This window comes from Prenolepis imparis, unplaced genomic scaffold, assembly GCF_030444845.1.
Source record: "Prenolepis imparis isolate NDT839.2.m4 unplaced genomic scaffold, iyPreImpa1.0 SCAF_9, whole genome shotgun sequence".
Classification (NCBI taxonomy): domain Eukaryota; kingdom Metazoa; phylum Arthropoda; class Insecta; order Hymenoptera; family Formicidae; genus Prenolepis; species Prenolepis imparis.
Genome location: NW_028141167.1, coordinates 97,209 through 111,503, shown reverse-complemented (window position 1 = coordinate 111,503; position 14,295 = coordinate 97,209). Strand labels below are relative to the sequence as shown.

Genomic DNA, 14,295 nt, shown 5'->3' with positions numbered 1-14,295 from the left:
ATGGTAAAAAAATCAATTTTAATTTTTAAGCAAGATAGAGAGATATATATATAGGAGTTGTTTTCTTCAGGTGATTGCAAACGCGACTTATAATTCTGCCATTCTGACGCTTCCCGATTACGACGTAAACAGTTCACTCATAATCGGCGAAGAGTTCAAAGGATGCATTCTGCATGGACCCGGGATCCTATTCAACGACAGCATCAACAACGGAGCAGTTTTCGGGTCCTGCCCATTGAATAGCAAAGAATGTAAGGATACATGATTCGTCTATCAATTTTTTTCAAGTTATTCATAGTAGACTATTTTTCTTGCACTCTGAAGAAACGTTGAATAACCACGCGCAGTAATAAGATAGATCGATAACGTAGTCGTCACACGAATAAGTAGAACAGCCTTAGGTCAGAAAATTAGTTGGAGCTTTCAAGCGATAACGCGTTGTAATAAGGTAGATTGATATCGCGCTCGACGAAACTGGAACATTCTTCTTGTTAGTTTCTTATAGATAAGTTGCAGCAAGTAACGATTGATAACAATAAGTTAGACATCAATTAATCTTGAATAAAACCAAGAGTATATAGCTAGAGAAGTAACAAATATTTTTTGTGAAAGAAGAGAATTTTTACAGAAAAATTTAATAGTGACTATTCTTACACTATAAAATTTATTATATATTATATAAAATTTTATTATATATTTTAATTAGTATTATATTATAGTATTAAAATAATAATTACATCGACTTTTGCAATAACATTGATAATATTATTATTTATTGATATTCTGCATAGTTAATTGTTTTTTTTTTATTTTTTTTTTATTTCTAAAAATTATAATATTTATATGCGTTTATTTATTTAACTTTATTTTATCATATTATATTAATTATTCCTTCTTTTTTCATTTAACGCGCGCACATCATCATCTTTGTATTTTAATTATAAACATATTAATCACATATTTATAATTGTTTGTGTTGGATCTCACAATCAGTTATAAAAATTTTATTTCGGAATTAGAACGGAAAGTTTTATTCCAATTAGTTTTTTTTTTTTATTTCAAAAACAGTCTTTTTACGATAGTTTTTTAAAACTTTTTAGCATCATTTTTTTTTATTCATAGGATTGGATTGCGAGTGCAAAGTAGTGGCACATTTCTTTTTTCCGAGTATAAAGCACACATATGTTTGTTGTTCCGAAAGTGCGTAGAATATGTAGGTATTATATTATGTAGGTGTATGTAGATGCGCATCAAGAGAGAAAGAGAGCGAGAGAGAGAGATTGCATGCGAGTTCTGTGAAAAACAAGAAACTTTCAGGTGGAACGAACGGTCCCGCGAGTGGTACGGGAGCAACTTCCGCTACAACCTCCACCATGGATTTCTGTCACCACGAACCATGCATGATGCATGGTAAATGCGTGTCGCGGCAGGATCGTTACGAGTGCCACTGTTACGCCCGGTACTCCGGCAACAACTGCCAGATCGACAATGGTAGACCTCGTCGATATCTCGATTACGCGGGGTTTATGCGGCATTTATGTGGGACGAGCGGATTCATACCCAACGCGCGCGTTAAACGGAAATATTATGTCACAACACATTGTAATTACATGACCGCATGATGAGAAAATATATCATCCTGCTGTACAGTTGTTACGCGAATTTTCTTGTGGACTCTAGGAAAAGATGTCACAAAATTATTAAAAATTAAATATGAACAATAAAACGTGAAAATTAAATATAGATTAAAAAAACATCTGAAGAAAAAGTTAGTTAAATAGCAGACGATTTTAAATATAGTATAGTGAAACGCGTGTGTTCACACATATGTACGTGTAACATATTAATTCTCAAATTATTTATTAGTTAATTATCATTAACACACACACACACACACACATTTATATACATATACACATAACATTTTAGAATACTTACATTTTTATGAGAGATTAGAGTCTTAGAGGAGTTATATTACTGTGTGATAGAATGGGTATGAAATTTGCATCGTTCTTTGCTGATTTTCGCATGTATGGTACATCTATTTTGCTCTGAAACAACTCTTGTATATAAAAATCATATAAAAACGCTCTTAGACGTAGAAGATATCTGCTTCAAAATCATGCTCGTTCAATGATTTTAAATATTATTGTGTGTTGTCTCTTCCCTGCTTTTATCGATGTTGCTCCTCAAGAAAATCGCCTTAAATCAAAGTTAAATTAATTGCTTCATAAAAAGTTGCACAATTGAATATACACCAGTGTTATCGCATGCATAAAGGCTGAATGCCGGAGACTACATTCTTCTCCTGAACTAAATATAAAATACGCTTAACGCTTCTAACAGATTTAATTTTTATCTATATTTAATTATTTTATTAACCATGAATAATTAAAAAAATATACAATCTCTTACTTTTTTTTCGGCGTGCAATTAATTAATATTATAGCATCAATTAAAAATTAGTGTCGCTTCGCATCTTCTCTCATCGACTTCTTCAAAATTATCATTGATCAAATAATGACCCTTTTCACGTGTCTTTCAGGTCCACCTTGCGAAAGTAAACCCTGCCACAATGGCGGAATTTGCAGCGAAAACAAGGATGGCGATTTTGTCTGCAATTGTAAGCCCGGATTTACTGGTAGTCTCTGCGAATCTCAACTAGGAGTGCGATTATGCGAACAGAATCCATGTAGAAACGATGGCGTTTGCATATCGCTGACAGATAGCGAGTACAAATGTGAATGTCAAATTGGTTGGACTGGAAAAAATTGCGAAATTAATATTAATGAATGCGCCTCGAACCCATGTAAAAACGGTGGTATCTGCATCGATGGGATCAATAATTATACCTGTAGATGCGACAGGACTGGGTGAGTCTTTTCAAACTGAGAAATTTTTTGATATTTAATAATTGAATTTAATTACGAACTATACTGTACAATTCGAGTGGTCGTCGTCGTCGTCGTCGTCGTCGTTTAACATTTTTTTATGTATGGAAATCGTGGAACATAAATTTTATATATTCTAGAATTTTTATCCTGTAAAATCTTGATGCTCGTGTCAAAGTTTGAAGTTTATTAATTCTAAGCTAGGACGGAATATTTTACACACAATACACACAACGCACACACAGACACACATATACATATTTATAAATCCTAAAATTTTTAATTAAAAATCCTGAATTTTTTTTTTAAATCTCGATATATATTCTATAGATTTCAAAAGATTCAAAAGATCTTAAATTGCAGAAGTAAAGTTTCACTATACAGATAGATTGGATTTTCTACATTACACACGCAATTTTTATTTCTCGCTCCTCAGCTACGAGGGTATCAATTGCGAAGAGGACATCGACGAATGTCAAGCAAACCCATGCCTGAACAATGGCGAATGTTTCGACTATTATGGCAGCTACATTTGCAGTTGTCCGGGAGGCTTTGAGGGTCAAAATTGTGAGCTCAATTTAAATGAATGTTTATCCGGACCCTGCGCCAACGGTGGCGAGTGCATCGATGACGTTGGCACTTATCACTGTGAGTGTCTCCCAGGATTCACAGGCCGCCATTGCGAACTGAAAGGTCTCTGCGAGAATGCGGCCTGTCCACCCAACAGCATCTGCGTGGAAGACGCCCATGGACCCCAATGCGTCTGCAATCCCGGCTTTATGGGTAATCCGCCCAATTGTACCGTCAATTATTGTGCCAGCAATCCCTGCGCTAACGGTGGTACTTGCACCAGCACCAGGGATGGTTTTGACTGCACTTGTTCGTCTGAATGGAGAGGTAAGAATATCAAAGATAAAGTTGACTATATTTGCTTGCTCCTTTAATTTTGAAATTTGTGAAATTAGCTTTCATCTTAATACTAAAACTTTTATCTAGATGAAAGCGAAATATCACTATATATATAATAAATTAAGCGTTGATGTTGATGTAATTAAGTTTATTTATATATGTTTAGCTTTAAAAATCTCGCAAGCACACATTTGTATCAATGTGCATTGTACTGGAAAGTAAACTATCGCATAATTTTTAATCTAATGGAATTGTGGACTGACTTGAAATTATACATTTTTATCTGTAATAATCTGTATTAATCTGAATAATATAGTTAAACCACAGAATTAAACTTTTTAATCAAAATTAATATATTTGTTATTAATATCTTTCTTAAATATTTGCTGATCTTTATATAATAATAATTGTAATTGTAATTAAATGTTAAATTTTTTTCTCTATATCTAAAGTTTTTCTAAAGTTTTTTATAGTTATCTTAAATTTTTTTACAACTTCTCCTTTTTATTTTTGAAGCAGATTTAATTTTTGTAGCTATAATTTACAATTATAAATTAGTTTTTTATTTATATTACATGTAATTTATAGCTATATATATTTTTTAAACGTATAGACTTTTCTTTCTGAAAGCAATGTTTTCGCAGGAAAAAACTGTCAATTGAATGTAGACGAGTGCCTGTCACAGCCGTGTCAAAACGGCGGTATTTGCATCGATCGCGTCAATGGATATACCTGTAACTGTACTAGAGACTTTATAGGTGATAATTGCGAACGGGAATATGATGCATGCGCTGTAAACCCTTGCCAAAACAATGGTACTTGTACACTGATGTCGAGGTCGAAGAGGAATTTTGTTTGCGAGTGTCCACATGGCTTCGAAGGCAAGGTATCGTAAAGCATGATAATATCTTTATAAATATAAAAGAAATAAATTATAATTAAAATATGTATATATATACATAAATAAAATATACATGTATAAATAATACACATAATAAACATGAAAAATATAAGAAAATACCAGCGAAACAGCTCAATATATTATCTTTAAAAATGTATTTTTTTTTGCATTTTCTAGATGTATCATATATACAAATATAAAAATATTAATTTATATGTATACTAATTTCATCTTTATATATATATATATATATATATATATATATATATATATATATAGAACAGACATTTTATTTTCTTATTTATACATGAAATATACGTAAATATAAGTGTGTATAAGTAAAAAATGAAATATGTAATGCTATATATTCTTTATTATTTAATTTTATTTATATATGTATTAATTTATATTCATACACAAGTTATGTCTGTACGCATATATAATATAGGATACATGGATAATAACATTTAATGTGATAATGATTCAAGGTATGCGACGTGAACATCGACGATTGCATAGGTGCGGTGTGTCCTGATGACAAAGTCTGTGTCGACGGTATTGCAGCTTACGAATGTAAATGTCGCGAAGGGTACAGAGATCCCAATTGTACGCTAATCGTAGACCACTGTGCTTCGAAACCGTGTAACAACGGCACGTGCATCGACCTCGGCGAGCGCGGCTTTGAGTGCAAATGTACAAACGGCTTTCAAGGTAAATTTCATCAAATCCAAAAAGCGCAGTTTACACCGTCGCAAGACCGATCAAAAATGTATTTCGGAACTTGAAAAAATTATAGTTAGAAACACATACATGTATGTTATTTTTAATCATTATTTTTTTAATTCGTTAACCTCTTCAATTATTATTCTAAACATAATTTAATTTTTAATTTATTATTTTTATGAGTTTTATTATTTAAAAATAATAATTTGAATTATTCTGAATTTTTATACTTAATTTTTTAAATTAGTTTTCTTAATCACATATATATGTATATTTAATATATGTTTTTTTATGTTTTAATATTTTTATATTAATTTATTATTTTATCTTTTCATATTTCTTTTAAAATAACTCTTGAAAAATATACTTTTGTTTATTGAAAAATAAATTTTTATTTCTTTCTTTGGATTATTATATAATAGAGAGATAAAAAATATAAAATATAACAATAAAGATACATGTTCTTTTTTTTTTTTTTTTTGCAAAAACCGAATAGTAAACATTAAACTCCATATTTTCAGGTAAATACTGTGATCTTGATGTGAACGAATGCGACTTACATGGCAATTCCTTATGCAACAACGGCATCTGCCTTAATAATGAGGGTAGTTACAACTGTTTCTGTCGGCCGGGCTTTTCCGGCGATCACTGTGACATCAACATCGACGAGTGCCTATGTGGCCCGTGCAAAAATAACGCCACGTGCCTCGACGGCATCAACACGTTTCAGTGTTTGTGCCAGCCCGGTTACACCGGCAAAACCTGCGAAGTGGATGTGAACGAGTGTGATAGTAACCCGTGTTTAAACGGAGCGCGATGCATAAACGGCGTAGCGTCATACAAGTGCGTATGCCCGGCAGGTTTTCTCGGTGCCAATTGTGAAATTGATATTGACGAGTGTAAATCGTCGCCCTGCATGAATTTGGGAAGGTGCATCGATGGCGTAAACAGTTACACTTGCGATTGCAGTGATACCGGTTTCGAGGTAGGATTTGTTATTCTATTAAAAATGTATAAATATCTCTTTACGGAATATTGTAAAAGATAATATTCTTTGTCATTAAAATATAACATTTTTTTTAGTTTCACAATTTAATTTTTGACAGTTCTAGCGCTCTCTCTCTCTCTCTCTCTCTCTCTCTCTCTCTTTCTCTTTTTCTCTTCGTTCTTCCTTTCTTTCCTGTCTTATTTCTAGATTTTGATTTAATTTATTTTTCAAATTGTGTATATTATGTTTTGATAATAATATAACTCCTTATAAAGTGTTACGTGGATGTATGGTTGATGTATAATTTAATTATATTTTATTAAATATACTGATATTAGTATCAATAGATGGCCTGGTCCATGCAAGACACTAAATTATTTATAAATTTTTATAATTTTATAATTTAAAAAATTATTTTATTCTAAATTTTGAAGGGTCCGCGTTGCGAGGAGAATATCAACGAATGCCTCTCGCAGCCGTGCGTAAACGGCGGTCACTGTTTGGATGACATTAAGAATTACAAATGCCAATGCTACGTTGGTTACACTGGTAGGAACTGCGAAATGGACGTAAACGAGTGCGAGAGCTCGCCTTGTCAGTACAATGGCACTTGTCTTGAACGGTCAAATAGGGAACTCTACAAGAGCGAACTCCTGAACTTACCTGCAATTTTCAATCAGGAGTTTAGTTATATCAATGCTAGCGGGTGAGTTTTTAAATAAATCTTTTAATCTTTGATTTTTCTTTGCAAAAATTTAAATTTTTATTGTAATATATATAATAGATATAACTGTGTATAATGTGTAAATCATTGAATTTCGAACAGACTTTTCATTTTATCTCCAAATTTAAAATTCGAGATACTGATGATAACAAACTTATTAATACTAAAAATTACAAGATTGTGAGTTAAAATTCGCGACTCTTAAAATATCTTTATGTTTTTTTATATTCCATTCCTTTTGTCAAAAGACTAAGAGTTTATAAAATCTCGATAGGTACGAGTGTCTTTGCGTGCAAGGTGTCACCGGCAAAAATTGTGAGATAAACATCAATGAGTGCGATAGCAATCCCTGTGGCCCGGGCACCTGCATGGATCGTATCGGCGGTTATACATGTGAATGCGACGAAGGCTTCGAAGGAGATCATTGTCAGCACGAAATCGATGAATGCAAAAAGTACAATCCCTGCGAGCATGGAATATGCACCGATGGCAGAGCCGACTATTTTTGCACTTGCGATTCGGAATATGGTGGTAAAAACTGCTCGGTAAAGCTGATTGGCTGTCAAGGCAATGCCTGCCAAAACGGTGGCACTTGCTGGCCTTACCTTGTCGACGAAACCATTCACAAATTCAATTGTACCTGTCCCAACGGTTATCACGGCGAAGTCTGCGATTATGTAAGTGTTTATGTAATTTTTTTTCTTTCCTCCTTTATGAACAACAGACTTGAAAGAATTTATGACAAAAAGTATAGTAAAATATTATATAATATAAAACATATATATACAAAAATTGTTAACGTAATTATAAAAAATAAAACAATAGTTATATTAGTGAAAATCAAAATAAAATAATAATCATAATTATTTACACTTTAATTATATGCTTTATCGCAATCGTTGAATTCTTACCAAAATGTTTTAGACTAACAATAAGAAAGATAAATATGCTGATACTTTTACTGAAAATGATCTTATAAGAACAGCAAATCTTAAACAATTATTCGACAAATTTACAGGTGACAACAATGTCCCTCAGTGGCAGCTCATATGTCCTGGTGAATACCACACGCGATGAAGGCTACGATATCCAATTTCGCTTTAGAACCACTCTGCCGAACGGTCTTCTGGCGATTGGCAGAGGCGTCACCATTTATATCCTTCAGTTGGTAAATGGCAAGCTCAATATACACTCCAGCATATTGAACAAATGGGACGGGGTCTTCGTAGGAAGCGGACTCAATGATTCCAATTGGCAAAAAGCTTTCGTGGCGATCAACGCGACTCATCTCGTTCTTTCGGCCAACGAGGAGCAAACTATCTATCCCATCAGTCCTAACGAGGGTTCCAACTCATCAAACCATACGTCTTTTCCTACCACTTTCGTAGGTGGTAGCCACATCAGCTCTCTCAGCTTTCTAAGAAGATTGTCTCGCTTGCCTTCGTTCACTTTCTTCGTTGGCTGTATGGAAGATGTCATCATTAATGGCGAATGGGTATATTTTGATTACTTATTTTTTTCAATTTACTTGAATCTTCTCTATCGATTTATATTGTGTTTATAAGTTATAGTTTCCAAAAATTAACTTTTTATATGTATTTTATTAATATAAAATATTAATTTTTTTTATTATTATTAACAATTAATAACGTTGAATGAACGTTACATTTTTTATATCACAAATTATAATCTTAAACTTTATTTTATAAAAATTTTATTAAGAAGAAATTATTTTAATTTCAATTTTACGCTAAGCCAGTTTCCAATCTTGCAAATAATTGAAATCTTCTAGATCAATTTAGAATAATCATCTGATGAATATAATTTCTCAATATGCTAAGCTAAACTGTCAAACTCAATTGCGCCATCTTCAAAATTTGTGCAACGCAATGTTTTACATCTTTAAATTTATATCTTAGGTCTACTCTGGTACAACATCGAAAACCGTGTACATGGAGGACGTGGAACCAGGCTGTCCTCGTGAAGCTCAGTGCTCGCCGAACCCTTGCAAGAATGGTGGCCATTGCACTGATCGTTGGCGCGATTTTTACTGCAAGTGCGAGCGTCCTTATCTCGGTCACACCTGCCAGTACAATATGACGGCTGCTACATTTGGCTACGAGAATATCACGAACGGCTATGTAACTGTAAAAGTCAGCGATGCGGCTAGACGAACTGTCAGCTCGGTCGTCGATATTTCCATGTTCATTCGCACAAGAGAGAGTCGTGGTGATATCTTCTATCTAGGCACGGAGCCGGATTCTCAGGATGATCAGAAATCACAAGAGAAGACTTACATAGCGGCGCAGCTGGAGGGAGGAGAATTGCTCGTGAGGATTCAATTCAATGGCACGGAGGCTTATACCGTCGGTGGCGTGAAACTCAATGACGGAAACAATCACCTGATCCAAGTAGCGAGGAACGTCACCCTCGTTCAGGTAAAGATCAACGGCACCGAGTACTTCCGCAAGACCGTCAGCGCTACGGGAGATCTGAATGTGACCGTTCTCTATTTGGGAGGACTGCCACAGACGTCACGATATATTCGCCAAATCGATAACAGGCCGATGGAAGTGCAGCAGCTTAACTTCAAGGGAGTCATCCAAGACGTGCAAGTATCGAATGGGACAAAAACGATGGTCGTGGAATTCTTTCCGTTAAAGGTAATTGCAAATTCTCTTCTTAATTTTCAACTACACTATAATTCATATATATGTATATCGTTTCATCTTTGCTATTATTCTTCAATGATCTTGAGAATCTTTTCATCAAGCGCTCGTTTCTATCGTTATGCTTTTTTAATAAAGATTCACCTAATTTCTGTCAAATAAAAATGAAAATTTGTTTTGCATTATCAATAAAACATATATATACATTATGTGCGTGAGTCTTAATATAAAAAATATATATATATATATGTTTTATTTAACAATAACAAATTTTTTCGAATATCAAGTTTACAATAAAGTTTGAATAATTCTTTCATTTTTTTACTATTTTCCAAAATTGTTGGTTTAAAATTTTATTTCGGCTTTCATCTTTATTAATACTTTTCAATAAAAATTTTGTCAAATTTCTACATAAGGCCTTTTCTATCTTAAATAAAAATAAATATTTTTTAAATATTGAATCTTGTATTGTTTTAGTCATCATTTTTTTCATCATCCTTCAACATCTCTTTTATCATCGCTGTATTTCACCTTTAGGATTTTTACAGCTTGTTTTCCCTTCCAGGCACATGACATTCCGACGCTCGTTCAATTCGGCAATGTTTCTTTCGACCATGAGAAAGTCCTCGAGGGTGTGGTATCGGACAACGTATGCATAAGCAGCCCGTGCAACCACAACGGCTCGTGTTACGTAACATGGAACGATTTTTGGTGCCAGTGTCCGCGCGGCTATACTGGCAAGACTTGCCAGGAGATGGAGTTTTGTCAACTGCAGGACTGTCCTGCAGGTTCGCGCTGCCAGAATCTTGACGACGGTTACGAGTGCATCGCCAACGCAACTTTCAACGGAATCTCCACTGCCTTCACATATGTGTACGGACGCGCCGATGTCATGGTTACTGACACCAATGACTTTGTTCTCGATACCATCGAGATCACCTATCGATCCAATACTGGCGGTACGCTGTTTCATATGGCACCTCACGTGGGCGACCAACACTTCACCGTGTCCGTTTTCAAGGATATTGTCTCCGTATCTTGGCGACTCGATCTGGAAAATCAGGATACTGTTTCCTTCGGCAAAAGCCAACCTGATGGAAATTGGACCTCGCTGCTTATTAAATTGAACAATAATTCTGTGGAATGTGGTTACGTCAATCCCACCGAAGAACAACCTCACATAAGTCCCAACTTTAGTTTCCAACTGTGGTACGATCTCCTAGTGACCGGAACGGTCACTCTGGGTGGACTTTCTAGTGCCTTGTCCGATGTACATACTTATGTTACTGTTGGATCCAAACATGAAAGAAGAAGTGGAATCGAGGGCAATAATGTGGATTACAATGAACATAAGCTGACAACAGCTATGCCAGCGCATAATATGATGTCCGGTGAGTGTGGTGCTGGTTTTAATAGTCTTTAAATTTTTTTTAACTTTAAGTTATTTTAAAATTAAAATAAAATACGTTTTTAAAATACGTAGCGAAGCATGTACTACTATAATCCTCCAATTCTTAAAACTTGAGAACCTTTCAATTTTCAATCGTTTATACTAAATTAATTTTCAATTTGTTTAATTGTTTAGAATTTTTATTATGAAACTATATAGTCATATTTTTTTTTGTTTATTTTTTTACTTTTGCTTAAGATCAAAAACCATCCACTTTTTCTTCTCTGTCAAACAGGAGAACCATTTAAGGGCTGTCTGGGCGAAGTACGTATCGGCAGCATATTACTGCATTATTTTACATACGAAGAGGTATATCAGAACGCAAACTTCACGCCGCTAGAATTTTTAGCATTGCAAGATGATGGTAATGCCACTCATCGTGATAGTGTCGGCTGCCAGCTATGCTTCGACACGGATTGTAAGAACGATGGCTATTGCCTCGATAAGGCTAGTAGCTATGTGTGCGAGTGTCCGGCCGGTTATGCCGAAGATGATTGTTCCTTCAACATCGACGAGTGTGTTGGCAACAAATGTCAGAACGGCGCGATTTGCATCGATGGTATCGCAAATTATACCTGCGTATGCAATATTGGCTGGCAGGGATGGCTGTTAGTATTTTTCATTTTAAATTATTACTTTAGCTCTGTTATGCATAAAGGAAATTCCCTTCCCACCTCTCTCGCTCTCGGCAACTTAAATTTAATTATTAAAATTTTAAGTAATTTTAAAGTAAATTTAAAATAATTTTACTTTCTATAATTAGAGATTTTTTGTATAAGAATTTCTAATGTCTCTGAAGACTTTAAATCTCTTAAAAATATAAAGAAATACGCACAGTTATGTAAGAATTAAGCTTATTTTCTAAATATCAGACACGTCATATTAGACACGTGTGCATCAAATATCTTCTAGAACAACTATAATCTTTAAAACATTCTTTTCAATCACTTATCACTTTGATATCACATATTAGTCTCATGTAATCACAATGTCACAGATAAATTCTATAAATAGCAAGATTGAAACTATATGCTCTTCAACAATCGTAAAGAGCACCGTCTTTCATCGATTCCTTTTTGGTCATAGATGCGACAGCGACATCAACGAGTGCGTGACACTGAGTCCGTGTCAGCATGACGGTGTCTGCGTGAATCTGCCGGGTCACTTTAGATGCGAGTGCCCAGACCAATTCACCGGCGATTTATGCGAGAGCTTTCGGCTAATCACTTGCGAGAACGAACCATGCAAGAACGGCGCTACTTGCGTGGACATACCGAATACGAAGACGAACGACAACTTTACCTGTAATTGCATGCCCGGTTACGACGGCCCGACCTGCGATACGCCCTACTGCATTCGCAGAAAGTGTCAGAACGGCGGAAGATGTGACTTTCTGTATCAGGTAATCTTTTGCATTTCAGTAGTACTCTACAATTATTATTATTATTATTATTATTATTATTATATAATCCAATTTTTTCAATTTTAGAGAAAATTTTGTAATTACATAAATTATATAGAAATAGAAATTAGGATTGAATTTCTTATTAAGTTTAAACATTCTTTTTCGTATTTTTTTTGGATTCTAAAATTATTTGAAAAAAAAATTTTGAAAGTTTGAAAATTTGAAAGACCAATTCTTTTATAACTTTTTTTTTAAATTTAACTATTAACACTTTAAAATCACTTAATAAAATTAGAACTTCTAAAGAAATTTACAATATTTCTAGAACTATATAAATCATATAATTAGAAATTATAGAAATTATAATTGTTTCATTGAAGTGCTTTTTTCGATTCTAGGATCTTTAAATTCTAAAATATGAAATTCTTAAAGACATTTTTAAATTCTATTTACTTGATTCCTATTGAAATCCTAAGATTCTTTCCCAAATCCTTAATTTCTTAAATTTAAATTTTTATTTCAAGTTTTATATAATCAGGTATAAATTTTTAAAATTTCGTGTTTTCTAAAAAATCATTATGCAATTAATACTGTTATAAAATAGACGCCAAAATGCACCTGCACTCTCGGTTACTCCGGCATGTACTGCGAGACCAACATCGACGATTGCGCGCCGGATTCTGAAGGTAACGTGCCTTGCAAGAACGACGGCAAGTGTTACGACGGAGTGAATAGCTTTACGTGCGACTGCCAGGGTACCGGGTACACCGGTCCCGATTGCTCCATTGACGTGGACGAGTGTCAAAACCCAAGTGTCAAATTCGATTGTGGACACGGTAAATGCGAGAATCTGCCCGGTACCTACCAGTGCATCTGCGATCCCAGCTATTGCGGATACAATTGCGGCATGATGGATCCCTGTCAGGAGGTGAGCCCTTCATCGGCATGTTGTTAAAAAATAAGATGAGAAAAAAATAATGAAAGAAATAATAAATAATAGGCATTTAGAGAAAAATATATTGCTGAAATTTAATAAATAAAAAACAAAAACTTTGTTTCTAGAAAATAATAGATAAGATTGTAGAAAATTGGAAAGAAGTATATGGAATTGATGATAATTTTGTATTAAATTACGAATCTCCTTCGAGAAAATTCAATAAAATTATAATCATAAAAATTAAAAATGAGAAAGTAAAACTATATAACATTTGTATTCGTTAATTTGATTTTTCTTGCTTATATAATATATATATGTACACATAAGCATATATTAATTATCCTTGTTTCGATTTTGTATTTAGGATTATTGCCAGAACGGTGGTACATGTAAATGTGCTGACAATGGTGGATACACATGTCAATGCACTTTTGAATATATGGGACAAAATTGTACATTGGAGGTAAGATAAAATTGAGATAGAAAATTAGATTAGATACACATACAAAATTATATATGCATAAGTACATGATACAGAGAGATAAAACCTAGTTTATCTCTTATCAATAACGTGATAAATATAGTAAGAATACACGAAATATAGAATGTCATATCATTCTACACTACATTCATATAGTTATGCAAACAAGAAGCAAATATTTATTTCTCAAATTTTTACGATATGATATGTGTGTGAA

At 33.8% G+C, this 14,295-nt stretch overlaps 1 protein-coding gene across 2 annotated transcripts in view; it reads left to right on the top strand.

The window, feature by feature from the left end:
* The window catches only part of Crb (cell polarity complex component crumbs), a 38,272-nt gene that overhangs the window by 19,441 nt on the left and 4,536 nt on the right, over positions 1-14,295 (top strand). The window contains exons 3-18 of one of the 2 annotated variants that reach the window (XM_083047255.1): positions 71-251; positions 1,318-1,491; positions 2,546-2,873; positions 3,328-3,788; positions 4,445-4,686; positions 5,190-5,412; positions 5,946-6,409; positions 6,847-7,118; positions 7,411-7,813; positions 8,155-8,631; positions 9,056-9,799; positions 10,371-11,196; positions 11,491-11,863; positions 12,342-12,657; positions 13,265-13,588; positions 13,962-14,060. In XM_083047255.1, the coding sequence (XP_082903381.1) occupies positions 71-251; positions 1,318-1,491; positions 2,546-2,873; positions 3,328-3,788; positions 4,445-4,686; positions 5,190-5,412; positions 5,946-6,409; positions 6,847-7,118; positions 7,411-7,813; positions 8,155-8,631; positions 9,056-9,799; positions 10,371-11,196; positions 11,491-11,863; positions 12,342-12,657; positions 13,265-13,588; positions 13,962-14,060 (5,907 nt within the window). The remainder of the gene's footprint in view (positions 1-70; positions 252-1,317; positions 1,492-2,545; positions 2,874-3,327; positions 3,789-4,444; positions 4,687-5,189; positions 5,413-5,945; positions 6,410-6,846; positions 7,119-7,410; positions 7,814-8,154; positions 8,632-9,055; positions 9,800-10,370; positions 11,197-11,490; positions 11,864-12,341; positions 12,658-13,264; positions 13,589-13,961; positions 14,061-14,295) is intronic. The other variant, XM_083047256.1, reaches the window with a different exon arrangement.